The 20,433-nt window shown below is 40.2% G+C and overlaps 1 protein-coding gene across 3 annotated transcripts; it reads left to right on the top strand.

The window, feature by feature from the left end:
- Positions 1 to 1,475: 1,475 nt before the first annotated feature.
- LRRC3C (leucine rich repeat containing 3C) lies at positions 1,476 to 15,432 on the top strand. 3 transcript variants are annotated; one of them, XR_014176784.1, is made up of 4 exons: positions 3,361 to 3,409; positions 3,601 to 3,683; positions 4,618 to 4,726; positions 5,221 to 5,663. XR_014176784.1 is itself a non-coding variant. In XM_081970828.1 (2 exons), the coding sequence occupies exon 2, from the start codon at positions 10,978 to 10,980 to the stop codon at positions 11,758 to 11,760; it is 783 nt and encodes a 260-aa protein (XP_081826954.1). In that variant the 5' UTR covers positions 1,476 to 1,932; positions 10,875 to 10,977; the 3' UTR covers positions 11,761 to 15,432. The 3 variants fall into 3 exon arrangements, 1 of the variants encoding a protein (XP_081826954.1); XR_014176783.1 differs by lacking the exons at positions 3,361 to 3,409; positions 3,601 to 3,683 and adding an exon at positions 1,476 to 1,932; XM_081970828.1 differs by lacking the exons at positions 3,361 to 3,409; positions 3,601 to 3,683; positions 4,618 to 4,726; positions 5,221 to 5,663 and adding exons at positions 1,476 to 1,932; positions 10,875 to 15,432.
- Positions 15,433 to 20,433: the final 5,001 nt, after the last annotated feature.

The raw sequence follows: 20,433 nt of genomic DNA on the forward strand, positions 1-20,433 counted from the left end.
AGTTCAGAACCACCATTTTGAGACTGACCTTGACCTATAGATGACTCATAGGCTAGGCCTAGTGCCAGGCTTCTTGTTTCCTTCATATTCCCTAGGTTTTGTTTCGTTTATTCATTTTGTCTGCTGATTTTTGAAGAATTGGAAAGCTAGCGTATTATTCTATGTCCTTTTGGGTGGTTCTTAAAAAGACAAAAACCTGGTCTTGATTTTAATGCCTCACTTCAGGGGGTGGGAGATAGAGATCCCCTGCAAGTGATTGAGTGACAGGCTACATCATACAAAAACTCTATTTGATTCTCTTGCAGTATGATTCTCATACTGTTTCTTGGTATATGTGCGGTTATTTTTAAAAAGACCAAACATAGCTGGCCATCCATTTCAGCTTGCTTTTGTAACCAATACCGATTCCTTATTTTTCTCACATTTTCAAATGTACCTTTGAGGACCAGAAACTTATAACCAGGAACACCAATACAGCAGGGTACTTAAGAAGCTGGGTTCTGCATGCCCTGCCATCTTTAATAACTGTCTGTTATATGTACATACATTCTTCAAAAGAAGAATCTATTTGGGCTCGAATTCTCCCCCTCTAGTCTGTATAAATGTTGGACCAATTGCAAGCAGGGTTCAATTAGGCAAACAACAACAAACATGGAAGCTCCTCCTTATACAAGGGGGGGTGGTTTGGAATAGCTCTGCTTTCTCTGTCCCTTAAGCCTCCATCCTTGCCCTCCAATCAATTGATCCCACCCCCCTCTTTTCAAGAAATAAAGTTTTCACATAAACCCTTTTCTCCATTTCAGTACACATTCGTTCTCTCTACATATCTTGCCACACACTGGATTTATTTCATCTCTCTGTAAAATGCATGTCAGGGATACGGTAATCATCTTCTCTCCAGCCTGGGAGGTTCAATTCAGCCTGAACATTGAACAATAATATTCATGAGCTTTAAAGCTTGCTGACTTGATGCTTTTATTTTTGGGGGGGGGGTGACTACATGTGTGGGTGCGCGCGCGGGGAAGGTGGGGTGATGACGACATTCGTCCCAAGAAGCCTAAGGTTCATTTGCCCCGCGGAATGTTAGCGCTTTAGCCATCCAAGGAAATTCTGGATTCGGCTGCCCACACGCGCGCGGATTGAGAATTATGCCTTGGGTTGCTCTCTCTGTTCCTACACCATCCCTCCCTACTTCAGCAGGCAAGCTTTCTCCCAGCTCAGGGCGAAATTCTAGTCGCAGGCGGCGATGTGTGTGCGTGTGCTTCTGTGTGTGTAGGGGCGGTCTCTCTTTCTCTCTCTCTCGCTCTGGTGCCAGGCGGGGTTTTCAATCCCCAGAGGAGAGCGGTTGTTCTCAGAGAAACGGGGAAACCCACCCTCGCTCAAACGCCCAGTGGCGGGAGGACGGGCGCGCGCGCGCACGCACACATACACACACACACACGCTGGTTCTTCCACCGAGCAGCACACATCTACCTTCCACCCCTCGGGAACCGGGGCTTCCTCACTCCCTCCGCCGCGATTTCTCCTAAGCTGCCCAAATTCTGACCAGGCGGACACCGGTAGTGTCCGCCTCCCGCAGGCATTCGCACAACGAGTCCAACCTTGACACGCGTGGCGGTGATCACCTGGCAAATTTCCCGCGTCTTGCCCGGGCTTGATGGGGCTCCCTGCGGAGGGCTGGGGTCACCGATTCCTCGCTCCGGGAGGCTCCGAAGCCTGCGGATTCAAGGGATAACCAAAAAAGAGAAGGCGGGAGGTGGGGGTGGAGGGGAAGGAAAGGGAGAAAAGCCGCAATGCCTGTTGCTTGGACGGGGAGCGTGGCGGATTCTGAAGACGCCCCTTCCACCCATTCGCCTTGTTTCTTCGCCCCTTGGGCTGCAGGTCTCCGGAGGACCGAGAAAACCGGTTGCTGGAGGCAAAAGGCGATAACAGGTGAGTCCCATCTTCCCTCCGCCCCGCGCGTGTGGAACAGACGAATGAGGCGAGCAAACGGGGCTCTCCGAGGGCCCGCGCTTCCGAAAGCCCGAGACAGTTTCAGGAAGGCGGCGGAGGCGCTAGGCTGCAGTATGAACGAGCTGGTGCAACTTTTCCGCATCGGTGAAAGTTGCATCTGAGGACAAACTCTTCCCCCCCTCCATTCTCCCAGTTCCCCTCCCCCCCCCACCTAGACAGGCGTGAACTGGTATTTACTCAGAAGCAAGCCAGCTCCTCGGACACTATTCCCTGGGAGCCGTTTACTTCCGAGGAAATGCGTGGAAAATGGCAGTGACCGGGGCTGCGCATCTCTGATCGCTGGAAATCCTGCAGAGGAGCTATCGCGGGGCAATGGAGACACGCCGCAATCCGAGACAGCCCTGGTTACTCAGACGGAACCTCCCCCGTGGGTCTTGTAGCTGGTGCAGCCAGCCCAGGATCGCAGCCTCGGCGATCTTTAGAAAGGAGTGGGAAGCTCCGAGGGGGAGGACTTTCAAGGGCCACTGTGCCTGAATTTTCCGGAGGGGGGCGGGAAAGGGGTGTGTGATTTTTTTCCGACCCTCCTTCAGGACCCAGGTAAGGCAACCAGCTGCGGAACTGAATCCTGAGCCCCATCCAAGCAGGCTTCATGTTTCCGCCTTTCGTTCTCCTACTCCCTGTGCTTTCCTTATCTGAACTTCTAGGAACGACGTAGCGTATTGTGTTATTGTCAATTAAAGCTGGGGAATCTCCTACACTGAGCTAGCGGCGAGTTTGTGCATGTGTACCCGCGCGGTCTCTATTAGGGAGAGAGATAGCTGCTCGGGTGCCCCCTTGTGGCTACCTTCCATATAAAATCTTTTATTTTATAAATAAAAGATGGCTTTTTAACCTTAATTTGAAGAGGAGCTATGGGGGAGGAAGTCAAGATTTTGATAGTGAGAAAGCTGATTTTCACCTTCATTCACACTTGGAAATCATTGTCGCAGTATGATTTAAGTTAGTGGTTCTTCACAGTGAATTAAGAGTTTTCAACCACCCTCTGTTTTTTGTTTAACATAGCGTTTCCACATTCTGGCAAGTTTTGCTTATATTTAAAAAGAAGATAATGATGCTACTGTGTGAGCTATTTCATAGTAGCATGCTAGAGAGTGGCCAGTTGTAGCCATTTCTCCTAGCTCTTCATCAAAGGGTCAGGAGCATGTGCATTGAACATATAGACACACAGACACACATAAAGACACACCAATCCTGCAAAATAAATAGAGTAAATGGAATAGCAAAAATAAAGTACTGAAATGGAACACCATTTTTAAAAAATGAAACATAACATGCTTTTCTTCTCTTCAAATTTGATTCTCAGCGTAGCCTTCTCTAATGACTATTTCTTTCCCAGATGTGTGGAGCCACATCTCCCATCATCCACATTCTGCAAACCATAATGCTGGAGGTAGAGGTAATAGTCTCATGCGTGATGCAAGGTTGAAGATAAATGATGCATTTGTAAATCACATGGTGCAAACCTGATTCAAATTTTCCCCCATGCATGCGTGCCAGACTTTCTCCCTACATATGCACATACATTACAGCATTAGCTTGCTGTCCCAGAAGATGGGTGATTCTAAAAGACCTCCTTTTTTATTGCAGAGGGCTTCCATTCCGCAGATTAGATCCACCAAGAAAAATGACATCAGAACAGCAGCAGTATCAAAAAAAGAAAAGAAAAGGGGGTGTGTAAGAGATGTTTTTTTTTCTGCTACACCAAAATCTGCAATTTGATATCTTCTGAAGTTAGGCTTAAAAAAAAAACAAGCAAAAGAAATTGGCAGAGGTGTGCATGCTGCAGTCTTTAGAAGCCTGGAAATGTCATAAGACAAACCCTCCAGGAGATATGGATGCTTTCCAAATTGGCTCCTCTGGAGCTGTGAACAATGGCTACTTCATGTAAAAAGAGCATCCTTGTAATGGGTCAGCTTCTCGACAACACTTGCAGAAATAAGGTTTTGCATATTGTGTACATTAAGCAAAGCTCATGTTGCTGCTCAGGGGCTTATTAAACAGCCGGTTCAGACAGTAAGAATTTAGGGAAATTCTATATGTTTAGTGCAGTCTATCTAAAACATTTTAATTGCCTCTCTTTTGTTCAAAAGCTCCCAAGGCAATTTGCAACATTCATAAAGATATTAGGGCTGGCACCGGGTAGTACAAATGAAGTAATTAGGTTTCAATGCTTCACATCAGCCTCCGCACAATCCCAAGTAGCACAGCCATGTTGGCTAGGGAATTCTAGGGTTGTAGTCATACAACATCTAGAAGGCGTTTTGATTGGGAAACAGTGGAATCTATTTCTGAATGGAGTTGCTTTTGCTGTCATCACTTTGTTAAATCATCAATTCAGATGTATCTTACATGGAATCCTAGGAAAAAGTTTGGAAGAGACAAGGTTTGACAGTGAAAGGACATTGAGGTAGCAGACAAAGCTTTCTTGCGAAAGAATTACACATAAATTCCAGCTTTAAAGGACTTGCCTGTCAGACCTATTATAGTTTTGGAAAAAGAATGGTCTCATATTATTTGAGCAGGTTCACAGTGATTTAGACTCTTGAGCAGTTGAAATTATTTGGCACTCCAATGATCACTCTACCTTGTGCCCATAATTTTCAGACTTCTGATTTGGTGTCTTCAAAATGTTATGGTGCACCCATCATTCCTAGAGGCCCAGACTGAGAGGGCCTATCTCTTGAGTGTATAATGCAGAGGATACTCCAGAGGGGTAAGTCCTGATATCTCTCAGTATACAGACATTCATCTCCCTCATTCCTTCTCCCTATTCCTCTCAGTGGAAGGAAATTTAAGCAGAATTCTGAGAGGAAGGAATGAAGCAATAAAATGGCTTCTTCCATAAACCCAGCTTGCGCAGTGAGAATTTCCATGATGAAAAGTAAAGAACTACTGCATATCTACTACTAGGAAGTGCCTACTGCCTTTAGTACTAACTTCTTTCCCTGTGTCCCCAAGAAGAGAGTGGAGCGAGGCAGGGTATCATTGATGTTATCAACTATAATAGATAACAGAAGTGTTACAGAGGACATTCCACACGATGGCATTAAGTAGGACATCAGTAGCTATTTGGACAGTTCTGCCCTTCTTTTTGCCTACTACTCCTCCATTTTCATACATAGTGCTCTGCCTTCATAGTTTTGTATTGCTCAAATAGGATGCTTGCTAGATTTGTATATGTTCTGACTCTACTGCTGCTATCTTCAGGCTCCCGCCGTCTCAGTGATGACCTTCCTCCTTTGGGACAGCTTACCCCTGCATATCTGGACCACCCCCTCCTCCTGTAAAAACATGGCTCTTCAGGAAGGCATTTGGAGATGAGTAAGATCATGCTACCCCCAATACGATGGCACATTGGATTGTAATTGTACTGATTGCATTTTGCCCTTAATCTTATTCTTTTGATATGGAAAGCCACTCAGGAAATGCAGTGGTGTACCATTTGTTACAACAAACATTATAAATAAATCTAGTTAAATGTTTGCTAGAGGATGTATACATTTAATGTTGGTTTCAAAGAGATAATATCAGCTGCTGAGAGACAAAATACCAGAGTCACTTATGTTTGTCCTGAATCCCAGAAAAAATAAATATATTTTACTTGAATGTCTGTTCACCTGACTCTACAAAATGTAAATTAAAATCTAAAATCTGGCAGCTACACTGTTACTTATTTGTCGCTCACCTTTGAATAAGTACATGCAAGCAATTTGCTGATTTTCTGCCTTTCCAAAGTTTGTGGCACACCAAGGCTCTGAAAATCTTTTTAAAAATGAGCCAAATTCAGATCTGGTCTGTCTCATTTAAGTAGGTATTACCTGATTGCTTGGAAGACATTTTGACTCATCATTACCCATCAGAAAAAGGCTACCAAATACAAGCTGCAAAAATTCAGAATGTCCCGAAAGGGCAGCCATGGGGTTATGTGGTAACCCTTTGGTCATGAGGAGTTTAGTAGCTTAAATCTGGTAGGCTTAGTTACTAGGAGTTTTTCTACTGTCCCTATTTATGCAAGCCAAAAGTAAAGGACCAGGCTAATGCATGCTCTTTCTATAATAGATGAAATGTTGCTTTCAGAAACTGAAGAAAAATTATTTTAACGAAGGTTTTTCGTTTGGCTAATAGTCTTCCATCAAAATGAGCAGAATTCACAGAAGTATTTCTTAACCTGAGCAATTTTCAGATGCGTGGACTTCAATTCCCAGAATTTTCTAGGCAATGTGCTGACTTGGGAATTCTGGGAGATGAAATCCACACATGTGAAGATTGCTGAAGTTGAGAAACACTGATCCACAGGACACTCTCAGTTCCTCCTTTGACACTGGCAGCTACTTTAGCTCCCACCTAGAGTCCAGCTCCTGTGCTCTTTTCTTGATACAAGGCTGTGCCTCAACTTACTTCCTTACTCTTTCAGTAGCTTTAGTTCCTGAATTATAACAGAGCTCTGCTGCAAATGATTGCCCTGACTGGCTAAGGTCTCTTTAGCTACTGTCTTGAAAACAAGGAAGTACACTATAGTTTATGTGTGAAAGCCGTAATTTCCTAGACCTAAAGCCCCTTAATGTATATTAATTTCAAAGGGGCTTGCTCCAAGTCTCCTTGGTAATGGTTAATTGGCCAGTCTATCGTAGGCAGGGATTTCCTCATCATTCTGGATGCTTTTAAGCACAACAATCTATCATTTATAAGGACTAAAATTGAATCTCTTTCATCATTTAATGGGATTGCCTTTTTGGCAAAAAATCCATTTTCATGAAAGGGAGGAAAGACCCAAACAACTTTGCTTGGCTCCTTTGATGGAATTCTAGGCTCTTAACCTTTTATAGTTCTGCTGTAAGATAATTTTTTTGAAAGTCTACAGGACCTCTCTCCCTCTCTGGCTCTTTGTATTGGGCAAAGATCCATTGAGTACATCTGGGAAAGCCACTAGGCTGTTCCACTGATTGCATAATATTCATTAAAAAAAAGTACAGTATGTGCCGTAACATTTTACTTCCTGACTGTGTTGTACACACTTTCTTTCCTTCCTTTTTTAGAAGAAAAGTTACAAATATTCTCGGCATCCTTGGTGCTAAAAATATAAATATATATAAACAGAAGCTAATATTCAATGAGGTGCATTGAGAGCGAGCTTTAGCCACTGATTCCTGATTACAAAGAAAATATGAAAAGATTAACCCTTAAGTCTAATTTATTTGGTTTGGGTGTAATGTATTATATGGAAACAAATACAGGTAATCCTCAACTTATAATAGTTCATTTAGTGACTGTTTGAATTTACAAAGCTTCTGAAAAAAATGACTTATAACTGTTTTTTATACTTATGACCACTCCACCCCATAATAATAATGTGATCAACATTCAGATGCTTGGCAACTGATCCATATCTATGACCGTTGCAGTGTCCCAGGGTCATGTGGTCCCCTTTTGTGACTTTCTGACAAGCAAAGTCAAAAGGGAAGCCAGACTCATTTAACAACTATGTTATTAATTTAACAACTGAAGTGATTTACTTAACAAATGTGGCAGGAAAGTAGTATGGGACAAAACTCACTTAATAAAACTTTGGGCTCAATTGTGGTCATAAATCAAGGACTGCCTGTATTGTAGTTGATAAATTATACTTTCATACTTCATACGATATAAAAATATAGACCAAAATATGTGGCGTTATTCAACTAACTATATAATAAAGCATGGCTTAGCATGGTATTTGCAACAAGTATAGTGGTACTTTGGTACTCAACTGCTTTGAAATCCATCAAATTTGGTACTCAATGCCTTTTGTTGCAAAAAGTTTGTCCCGGTACTCATCATTTGTTTGGTACTCAACGCACGCTAGAACTTGCCGATGTTAACTGCCTTGTGACTCACTACATTAATCCTTAAGGGAAAACTTTGTTTGGTACTCATTGTTTTTGGTATTTATTCCGTCTCCCGGAACCAATTAATGATGATCCTTAAGGTACCATTGTATTAGATAATTTAATCAGATATACAAGTTTCCCCCTAAATGTTCCCTTTCCAAGGCTAAAACTTTTGGCAATTTGGGGTGAAGTTGGATCAGTAGATATTACTTTCCAAATTTTTTTAAATAGGGGAAGGAAACAACTTCTGAGGTGGATATGGTGATTTTTCTGTTTATTACTATACTTATTATTTTATTTACTTGCTAATAGTAAAAAAAAATCTGAATGATGCTGACGTGACAGATGTTTCAATCTGATTTACAGTTGTGTGTCAGAGATAGTTTTGGACATATTAGTGAATGATTCATATTCAGATCTGGAAGGCAAATGCCTCTGTTGGGCTCTACCTGTTCCATCTTATCTCCAGGCAATTTAACATATAGGTGAAATCGCTTGGAGAGTTTGCAAGCCATTCAGATAGTAATGACACACCCAGCTACTGATACCTGGTGTTTAAAATAGCTCAAAAGAGAGTAAACACATTAAAGCTTAATCTAGACAAGAGAGATGCTCTTGGATACTTGATAGGCAGTGACATTTCTGTGCAGGACAAAGGTTGAAGCTGCTGCATGGATATATTTCACAAACAGCTGATTTGATGCCACTGGAACTGGGTCTACCTTTTAGCAGATTTCTTTTTTCTGCTAATGGTTACCTTCCCAACCTCAACCTCATCTGATTGGTTTTTTTTTCCTTTTAGAATTTATTTTGGAATTTACAATATATAGTATGCATCATCTAAACTTTTCAAGTCTATATGTGCCTCTTAAATGTCCCCCCTCAAAAAAACTACAGTCTTTTTGTTCAGATATAGTTGGATTGTGTTACTTGGAGAGAGGGGACCTTTATCCCTTATGTCTTTGGAATGTGACAAGGAAGATATTCAGAAGCAACGGTCCAATCATTATTTTCTTATATAAAATATCATCTGTAAGGTCCCCAAATAAAGGACGTATCTTTTCAGCAGATCTGTCAATTTTAAATACAAAGCCTACTCCAGAAATGTTGCTTATAGACATCTTCCTCACCAGGCTCCCATGCAACTTATTTTTTTTTAAAAAATATATCATTTTACTTAAATAGAAGTTAAATGGGAATCTGACACGTTGCAAAGTGGCAGGTTCCAATCTCACTTTATTTCCAAGAGTGGAATTTTTTTAGAAAATAAAAGTGATAAGTAACTGCCACCTACTCAGAAAAAAGATGGTGCTAAATTGTAGTGATAAACATTCTGTAGGACCAGAGATGATGGTGAAAAATATAACCACCTGTTTCGTGACTGATGTGATCCATCATGGCAAACCAGTTTGTGAAGTGTATCCATGGCAGACCTTTGAAAAAAAAAAAACTGCTCACAAAATGCTCTTACAAATTCCAAGTTAGTTTCTCTCCAGCCTGTTAAAAGCCTTCTGCTTCCTCTCGGAATGATACTTATGGGTATGCCCAGTGGGGTACTAACAGTCCCTTGTACCCAGTTGGAGAGTAGAGTGGATAACTGAAGCTTCTCAACAAAATATGTTCTGGATATCATAGAGAAAATCTTTGTACTATAGTGAATGTGAAATGCTTTGCATCCTGGTCATTACTGTAATGGATTTATGTTGCAGTTACATTGTGCTAATCTTTGGCTGTTCTAACAGGCTGCCTACACTATGCTTTCTTCAAGCCAGTTAATTCTTCTGTCAAAGAAGAATTGAGATCTCTATAGCCTGAACAAAGGGTTGAAGGCTGATTTGCATCATGTTCTCAATTCCTGGTCAGGTCACCTGAGCTGATGTAGGTTTCATCTGCAACCAGGACAGGGTTTATCATCTGCTAGGTGGTGGAATTCAATACTCTGGTGTGGAATTTAGTAGTCGGTGATCTTGCCAGAAGCTTGCTTTTTATAATATGGCATTGTTAATAGAATGATAGTTTCATCTCTATCTATCTGTGTATCTATTATCTGCCTCCCACGCCAACCTCCCTCCCTCCCTCCCCTCCCATCTTTTGAACAGGATTTGGCATGCATTGTGTTCTTTCCCTTGTTATTCCCCACAAGAGCAACCCTGCGAGGTAGGTTGGACTGCGAGAGAAAGTGATGGGCCCAAGGTCATCCAGTGAACCTCCATGGGCTAAATGTGGATTAGAACAAGGAGGCCTTCTTAATATGTATATGGGGTTCTCAAGTTAAGTTGGAAAATGTTCATTAGGTATATTTTAAAAAGTAGCTAATATCTGCATCTATAGTTGCTTTGGGTGTGTTTTGCTGGAAAAGTGTAACAGACAGATAAATTGTCTGCAAATTAACATGAGTACACGGAGATGCCTCCCATGCACCTGCAGATATATTTTATTCATCTTACCTACTGAGTGCACATTACTCTTAAGTCATCCTATTCAATGAATGGGACAGTGCTCTTTACTATCTTAGTCCTGTCCCTCAACACCTTAGTCCTGTCCCACAAGAAGGTCCAAAACTTGCCTATAACTTCATGTGTCTTTCAAACTCGGAACAGCCACTCTCCCTTGTTAGCAGGATTTAGAATTGTGAACCCATATTTGAAATTATAGTTAAAACTTCTGCTAATAGAAATGGCAGTCTGGGTTCACATAACAAGTTCAATCTTGGGTAAACCTTGATTAAAGGGCCATATGGAATGGGATAAGTATGCATGATCACAGTTCCAACTACCCAATTAGTTATGGAAGGTGGCTTAGCCTTTTTGTGAATGTAATGAGATACATTCCAGTTGATGAGATACACTCTCGCACTTCAGTTTTATCCAGTGTGAATCAATTCTGCGTTAATATAGAAAATATACCCAGTCCACATATCTTTTGTTTGGATAGCGGAAATTCTAAAGTGTTGGTTCATACCTAGCTTTCCCCCGCCTGTTCTGTCTTCCACAGATAGCACTCCCTAAGTCATATTCTCCAAGGCTTCCTAAGAAACAGAGAAAGTACTGGAAGGAACAGATGACAGAGTGGATACACAGTTACCTGGTGCCCCAATATGCCTTTTCTGGACTGGTTCCTCTACCACTCAGTTGCCATGTGGCTGCTCCTCCAGAGTTTTGTTCTGATGGCCTTTTGTTTCCACTCAGCCACCACTTTTCCCAAGGGGTGTTACCCCTCCACAGAAGATGGCTTCAAAACTTTCCGCTGCAGCAAAGCTCAACTTACAGTTATCCCAAAAGATATACCCAATGATACCAGCAAGTTATACTTGGATTATAACCAGATTTCTTTCCTGCCCAATGACGCCTTCCAACATTTGCCACTTCTAGTAGAACTAGACTTGTCCCACAATGTCATAAGTCGCATGGAAGTCGGAGTCTTTAGGGGCTTGTCAGAGAACCTGCATTCACTGGACTTGTCTTCTAACAAGCTAGTGTCAATCAATAAAGATGTCTTCAGTGCACTAAAAGCCAAAGCCAACTTATCCAACAATCCTTGGCTCTGTGACTGCACACTCCAACAGCTCGTTGAGAGAGTAGAGCTGGTTGCTGGTACCTCTGATGGGATTTTGTGTGATGCCTCTGCACGGAAAGAGCACATCGGCAAGCCTTTTCTGCAGTTGATTGGAGACATAGATTTCTGCAACATCTATAAAAAAACTACAGACATTGCCATGTTGGTCACCATGTTCGGCTGGTTCGCCATGGTGATCTCATATTTAATCTACTATGTCCGGCAGAATCAAGAGGATGCCCGACGACACTTAGAGTATCTCAAGTCCTTGCCCAGCAAGCAGAAGAAGTCAGAAGAGTCATCTACAATTAGCACTGTAGTGTGACCCAAATTAATCCTTTCACCCTCACAAATCCCCAGGAAACTATTGTCCATTGGAGTAGATAGGTTTTACATCTACTTCAGGTGGATCGTGTCTGCTAGATGCTTGAATGCACAATGGCTGAAGAACTGTTATTAAACAAAGAATGAAATTTTTAAAAGACTTAAGGAGGTAAGGCCTTGCTTATATAAAAGGCCTCTCTTACTTTCATTCCTGAGCAATGAAAAAACACAAGTAATCATAAATCATAGCCATGGTTGAATTCACTGGCACAATTCAATGTATGGAATAGTGCCATGTTATGTATCAGTTATTTCTCAGTCCTGCAATGGAGGCACCGTTGCACTCAGACTTTGCAAAACCTCCCAGCTCTCAACTTGTACTATTCCATGGATGAAGTTCCCACCGTATAATGTTCTAGAGATGCCAAGAATTGGGAGTGAGATGATTTTGTTGTTTTCTCTTGTTGTCACAAGGATTTTGCTGCAGCCCTAACTTACTGGAGTCAAGAGCAAACTTCCCCAACCTGGTTCCCACTAATTGTGTTGGGCTTTTAGGAGTTGCCCTACACAGTGGTGGTATTCTAAGTTTTGGGAAGGAATAATAATAATAATCAGAATAATAATAATAATAACAACAACAACAATAATAACAATAGTAATAATTAAGTACTAAAAGACATGCCAGCCTGTTATTCATGTGCAAATAATCCCAAATTCAAATACCGATCCTTTTCTTTGAACACACACGTTGATAACCACTGTTGAGTTTCCTCTCCAATGCTTCGTATCAAAATGTTTTTTTAAAAAAATAAATATTGTTCCTATTTGCAGGAATCTATTAGTATATTAAGTATAGAGGGAGGGTCGAAGAATATTTTAAGCCATTCTTTCCATTTTTATTGCTCTTTTAAGATTCTTTGTGGGGCCTATTTAGAAATGGAAAATCTCAGTTGAAGTGATGCAGCAAAAATTCAGAAAAGGACACAAAGAAAACATTCATAATCACCTTGATGCAGAGAACAAGAGGAACAGCAGGAGCTGCAGACAATTGCTTCTGCAACCAGGTCAGCTAGCTTTGAAGTTATGTATGTAGCTACTTTGTGTGTAGGGGACGAGGTAGCATGTGATTTCACCTGGTTCAAAACTTTTTTGCCCAGCCACATGGCTTGGTGAAGTCTTGCCCTAGGTAAGGAACTTTGTCTGCAGGTCTGTTTTCTAAGAAAATGGAATCCCCCATGCTGTGACTTCACTTGATCAAGGTGTGATTATGCTTTTCACTCATTTTCTTTCTTGTTACAAATGGTTGCATCATGGCACTAGTGATAGAGGACTTCAAAAACCCTAACAATTGAGAGCTTTGTTCATTCTGATGAAATAACATAGAGAAATAATAATTATTACACAGAAATCATCAACCAGTAGCCAACATTATTTAGCTGGGCACTTATAAGCAACATATGTCACATGACCAAGAAATGTATAGCAGTTGTCTTTTTTTCCTTCTTCTTCTCTCAAGGGGAACACTGCACATTTTCTTTGGCTAAATTTTCTGGACTTAAAAAAAAAAGGAAATTCAAACACATGTCAGTAGTTTTTAAAATGGGTCAATTTTTAAATGTAATCTGTAGCAATAGCTGGATATCCATTTTGCTGGAATGCTTCACTTCTACTCATGAATATGGACTTATGGATCACTTATATAAATATTTGGATAAGTAGTCAAATATAAACTGGAAGATACAACTACAATATATGTAAGGTATAGAATAGAATAATGAGGGTTATGTTCTTCAATACCTTTAAAAACAAACGGTTCTAAAATCAAATATGAGAATAACTTAACTGGATTCCGAAAGAGCATTGCTTTCTTTCCATTTGTCAGAACCAGAATTATGAACCTGTGAAACAGAGGAAAGGAGGGAGGAGCCATTCACATCTTGCATTTTGTTATTTCTTCCCTCCTAGAGATGGGTCTGCTTGTGTGAATAAGAATCCAACACTTGAGCAATGATTAAAAAAAAAAGTTTTTATAACAGCTTTCCTCAAGCCAGCATTTTCCAGATGTGTCAGATACAAACCCCAGCAGTCTCAATATGTAGCAGGATTGGGGATATTAAGAAACACAGTCTTACATACTTGGTGCCTGTCAAGACTGTGGCTCATACTGGAACTCTAATACAATTCATCCTCTGTGGTCAGCATTGTTAAAACAGGGCCACTAGCTGTATGGCTGGCCATTGATGCCTGTTTTATTCTTCCTACCTATCTTCATGAATGTAAGCCAGATGTTCTCACATCTCAGCTCTGATAACCTCCATATCTCCAGTTATCTGAAATGTGACAGGAATTGACATGGCTGAGATCCCCACATTGTGCTACTCACATAAGTAGGTTCTTTTTAAGGGAAACAAAATTATCCAGTTGTAACATTGCAATGGGCTCCAACTCAGGCATAATGCCAGTAGAAAATGTAAACAAACCTGATGTCTCCTGCTACCCAACTTTGCACCATCTTTATATATACCAATGTGCCATTTTCAAGGGTTGCTTTGTCAAGATTTCCCTAAATACTGGAATAAGCAAATGTGGAGAACTTTAGGGCAGGGTGCCTGGAGACTGTTTTTACTTAATCTGGATATTGAGGTTGGAGATGGAGCTGTAGGCAATGAAACCATCTGTGTGGCATATCATTCAAAACTGCCATTATGACCTGGAGGTCCACCTGTATTCCTCATGTGCCTACCTGGTTTGTACTTGAGGGAATTCTGCCCTGCCAGGTTACTAGACCATCTTACACTCTGCTCTGGCCAATGAGGGTAAGAGGTAGAGATTGCATCGACCTGCCATACTCTCAAGTGCCCTTCATTGAGAGGCTGTCTCCTCAAGAGCTTTATGGTCTGGTTTTTCAGGGCAGAGCTTTCTGTGGGTGGACAAGGTGTTTTTTTGCAAGTCCTACCTACTTTGTAACAAAATTCTTCCCTTGATTTTCAAGAGGTTCCGTCTTCTGTTTCCTTACCAATAAAAGCCAAAACGCCTTCATTGGAAGAAAGAGATTGTGCTGCCGTTGTGTACCATCAAACAGAAGGGGCGCTGGTCACCAAATGTTTGTGTGAGAATCCAGATGAGAGCTGACCTGCTACTGTGACCAAGTATTGAGGAAACAGGATGAGAAGAATGTACACGCTCTCTTTCTCCGTGGATAAGCAGCCTTATGCCTTGAGCTTTTCAAACTTAGTACCTCTTCTCTACATTCCCAGTATGCAGTTGGACTCCTCTAATGGGATGCTGGTAGCTTACAAAGAGCTGCGCACAAAGAAAATCTTGAGAAATCAGAATGCTCACTGAAAAACCTTTACACATGCACAAAAGGGAGAAAACAAAGAAGTTATGTAATAATCAAAATATTTCCTGTTTTCCCTTTCCCAACAATGTTATTTATTTAATTTTCTTTTCCCATGAAAAAAAGATAAATAAACAATAATTAAGCAGGATGTATTGAATGGTGCCATGGTGTTCTTGTGTCTCTGGAAAGAGGTTCTTGTTTTCATACAGGTGAACTGATGGGATGGACCAAGATATGTGGGTTCCTGCAGTGGGCAATATAGATCATTAGGTGGTAGATGAATGGATGAATAGATATAGATTTTGTAGTGCACTTAGATATAACCACATACCAAATAAAAATACTGCTAAACATTAATATAAATGTCTCCTGTTTTTGCTACAAAATTAACTCAGTTTTGAATCTGAGAACCTAACATGCTGTTGGAAAGGTATGGATATTCTGATTGCTTCCAAAACCTATTTGCAAAGAAGTGCATACTAATTTGATAAACAGGAAAATCAACTACTTTTGTGTTGGCATTATGAAACTGGTTAAGTTAATACGAACTCTTCAAATTAATAGTCCCCAAAAAATCAGCTTAGAAAATTGGCTAAAGTACATGATGGATGAGGCAGGTAAGAGGAAAGATATCTTGATCTTTGTTTCTACTAAAGAACTGGTAGACAGGAAAAGATTCATTTTTTAAAAATTGATGAGTAATAAAAGAAAAATGGTGTAAAGTTGCACACTTTCCACAACAAAAAAGAAAGAACACTCTATAACATAGATGACAGCAACACCTGAAACTTAAAATACATAGCCTTCTTGGCACTTCCTACTGCTCCTATGGTTACAAGTTGTATGCCTTGTACTGTACTCAGTTACTACAGATATCATTTTCATGGGTATGCCAAATACCAGTTGCATTTTGGAAAACTGCCATTGCTAACATCCCACACATAATAGCCTAGAGCCTGACAGAGGCTCAGATTCTACTTGATATTACCCTAATATCATTGGACAAGAAAATTGCTTTCCTACAAAAAACAAAGATCTTCAACAGCCTCTTTCTGAAGTTGCTGCCTTAGGATGGGGCTACTAGGAGATGATTGCTAATTCAGCTTCTTTCTGGAGATGTTCAGGACTCATTCATGGAGCTTGTTTCCTTGTTCTCCTCCTGAGATGTGCAGGAGATGGGTGGTTTCATTTAACTAGTTGTAACTGAATAATTTTGGCCCTGACCCCTCATAATCACAACTCCTGGGACCTTATAATGGTCTTGTGCAGGAATGAGAATCAGGGTTAAAATAATCCCTAACACATACCTTGTTTTTAGCTGGGCCTTAGCAAAAATGCACGACTGATTAGGTCCTCAACTTTAGAAGTAGTCAGGCAGGAGTAACTACTTTACTGAGACCTTTTTGGATTAAAATACACTAGCCGAATTTCAACTCTTGGTGGGTCTGCAAAGATACTCTTATTCTTCTGAATTACTAAATGCCTTCCCGGCTTCCTTTTTGTAGTGTTCAAAGTTTAGAAACAAGATATTACTACCCTACTTTCAGTCAAGAATGTGTAATACTATCTTATCCTTGAATGAATAAAAGAAGCCTTTGGGGATTTGTGAATTGGAGAACAAGGTCATATCAAAGCCTTTGTGATAAGGTTACCATCTTCTTCCTCATTTCTTGGGCACGAGAGCGTGCAGAATTCCCAATGAATATGGTGCAAGTCATGCTGGCTTGAAAATCTGTAATTTTAACATTTGGAGAGCAACAGGCCCAGGAAAGCAATATTATGTATTGGCTATCAGATTAATTTATTGCCATCAATGCAATAAATGTGACAAATATATAAGGATCTAGAAAAAATATTTTAATTATTGCTTTGGCAGGAGCTGGTTGTGCAATCCAGCTTTGTTTCTTAAGGGTTTGAAAAATAATTATTTTCCAGAACAAACTGACGTGGAAAGGAATGGAATTCGTATTCTGTGTTTTTGAGATAACCAAGGTGTTTCTTCCAGGATTAGTTTGTCTTTAAAAACCCACTGTAGCTATAGCAGCTCTTTGCCCTTCCTTTCTCTAACTCTTCTTGGAACGTTATTCAAGTATCTTCTGGATCAGAGGTGGTATTCAGCAGGTTCTGACCAGTTCTGGAGAAACAGTAGTGGAAATTTTGAGTAGTCTGGAGAACTGGTAAATGCCGCCTCTGACTGACCCCACCCCCATCTATTCTCTGCCTCCCGAGTCCCAGCTGATCAGGAGGAAAAGGGGATTTTGCAGTAATCTTCCCCTGCCACGTCTACCAAACTACACCCACTAAGCCACTCCATGCCCATCAAGCCATGCCCACAGAACAGGTAGTAAATGTTTTTGAATCCCACCACTGTTCTGGATCATGTGAAGGCAAGTATCCCCTGGACCAAGAGGCTGGAACCAAACTGATATTTTGAAAGCTGGAGACCTTCCCGCCTGTTTTATTAATTGATTGTGTGCTTTGTTTTCTCCATGATGATCTGTCACTAAGCTTCATGTCTTACAAGGGTGTATTCATCTGTCTTCTGCTGATCATCCTGTTCTCTTTCCCTCCACTTTTCCTAACATTAAAGCCTTTTCCAGACAGCATATTGTGTCTGAAGTAGGATCATTTGATTATTTGTGTCAAGATTTAATGAGTTGACCCAATAGGCAACTCTGGGTTGATGTGTTTAATAATCTGTTTACTTGTTTTCTTGGATCTCCATGGTATTCTTGAGTCATCTTCAACACCAAATTCAAAAACATCAGTATTATTTCTATCTGCTTATTATACTGTATTTTTTTAAAAAAATAAACAAAACCTCAGCCCTTCTTTGAAGAATGAGTGACTAATACAGGAGGGGAAACATCAGTTGACACTATAAGAATTGGGCTATTGCAATAGGAGAAATTTGTGCACCAAATTGTTACACAACAGTCTTTCATTTGAACCGTAGACTCATAGCAAGCTCAACTGTATTTTAACCCACTGTTTTAAAGATTATTTAGGGTAAACAGGAATCACAGGTATCTATTAATCTGCTTTGAAAAATATTACATTTAAATCCTTGGGCATTGAAATTTTGGGGAACACACTTATCATGGGAAATAGCTATTACAATAATTTCCTCATAAATGATAATTGGGTAACTAAATGGAAGTCAAGAAACAATTACTTCAGCTTTTTCTGTCAAGAATATAAATGTTTATTAGGAAAGATATAATTTCTGAACTGCCATGAATGTAAATGTATTTTAAATACAGACATTTGATGAATTAATTGTCTACTTATTTTAAGGCTACAATTCTTAAGATAGAAATTATGATCCCTGCTTCTATAAGGAGTAACTATAGAAATAAATTGGATTCTCTGTACATATATTCTAAAGAAAGAACAATGGTCCCCAAATTACACTGCCTGGGATTCCCTTCTGTCAGACAGGCTTATATTGAGTGTTTTGGCATTAAATAGCCCTCTCCAATTTTGTCCCTTCAAGATACTGGCTGCAGGTAAAAGGATTTTAGCCCAAATATTTAGAGGCAATTAGGATGGGTTGTCTCAAACAAGATTCCTAGACAACTATTGATCTTGTAATTAATGTGACTATACTGCTAAAGAATCCTGAAACATTAAGTATAAAATAATATAAAACCAAAAGAATAAGGGGGAAAAACAAAATAGGCCTTAAAAATACAGATATTAGGAAGAGCTAATGGCTGTTGGAAGACCAACATAAGAGATTGGGTTGTACAGATACTGTATATAAAATGAATCAGCATTGGCGTCTGCTTTAATCACCAAGGGTGATATGATGAACCAAATGTATAATGTACTATGTGGTTCTCACAATGCACAAAACTAATAATTATGGTTTAGGATTATATTTAAGCAGACCATTAAATTGTATAGCGCTTGGTTTCAGCATACCTTTGCATTACAAGTGAATACTGGAATATATTTATATCCTACTAGCTCATAACTTGGCATTGCCCGGGTAGTTATTTATAGAGGGAAAATTTCCGGACCAAATGTAATTTCTAATGTTAGATTTTCCCCCTTACCTGAGGGAGTCCCCTTGTGGAGTACTGTGAAGCCATTACCATGGCAACGTCACTACGCTGTTCAGTAGAAGCCATTTTACGGCAGTACAGTAGAAGCCATTTTAAGGCACAACAGGCTGATCTTAACAGAACACCCCCCTCCCCTTTCTATAATGACTGTTGCAGGATTTTTTAATACATTGATTGTAGTATTTTCCAGATACTGGCTTCAATTGTGGCTGATTTAGAAGATCTGTTTTACAATATGTTGACATCAAATACCTTCAGAAAAATACTCCCTCCCCGCCCCCCAGAAACAGGTAGCAATGCTCTGAAGAGAGGCCCTATTTAATACAATAAAAGTTCAATGAAGGGTGTGTTTTTTAAAATTAGAAAATCATAACAACACTGCATTTGACAAATGGCTCCCCAGTAGAGGACCAATCATAACAAGTCTTGCCTCGGATCATGCTGTATCTTAACATTGCCCAACTTTCAGATATTTGCACTTCAACTCCCAGAATCCCCCCAATCACTATGGCCATTTCTGATAATTTTGAGTGTTAGTCCACACATCTGGAGAGCATTCAGACAGAAGAAGTCACCTCTTCATGACATTTTCTTGACAATATCAGCAATTTCATCAAGGTTGTCTGTTTCTCTAAGGATAAAGTACTGACCGTGATGGCTGTCACTATAAAATAAGTATGCAACTTTTCTTAATAAACGCGTTTGCTGGTTTTCTTCCTTCCATCTCTTCCCTGTTATCTTTTTGTGTTATTGTTTAGACTTCAAGCCTGGGGATAGGAACTGCCTTACTTTTCTTATTTGTAGTTTAGCTGGTTATAGGAGCCCTTTTAGTTGAAGAATAAAGTGTCAACTTTATTATGGTATAAAATATTTATAGCTCATCCACAACCCAGTGGATTTTGTAAGGGCTGAAAATGCCTAGAGAAATAATGCACATTAATGAATTATAAACATGCACTCCGCATTAATTAGATGCTCTAGAATTCTCAAAAATAATGAATCCTGGGGTTTGACAAGTGTGACTAGTAACCCAGGAAGTCAATTGTGAGAGTTGCAAGAAACAGTGTTTCATCATGGAAAGGAAATTCCGCTTTTAATTACACAATTCCTTCCTATAGGAGGGGCGACCCAGTCAAATCATCACTGCAGACTTCAACCTTTGCCCAATTTCTTTGACAATTTAGAAAAGCCTTTTGCAAAGTTGGCTGGGGTTATTGAGGATACATTGAACAAAAATAGAAAACACGGGCAGACAAAGGGA

Source organism: Natrix helvetica, assembly GCF_964273705.1.
Source record: "Natrix helvetica genome assembly, chromosome: Z".
Lineage (NCBI taxonomy): Eukaryota > Metazoa > Chordata > Lepidosauria > Squamata > Natricidae > Natrix > Natrix helvetica.

Bases quoted from the DNA above. Each gene is read 5' to 3' on its own strand.
- LRRC3C (XM_081970828.1), top strand. From the start codon at position 10,978: ATGCCTTTTCTGGACTGGTTCCTCTACCACTCAGTTGCCATGTGGCTG.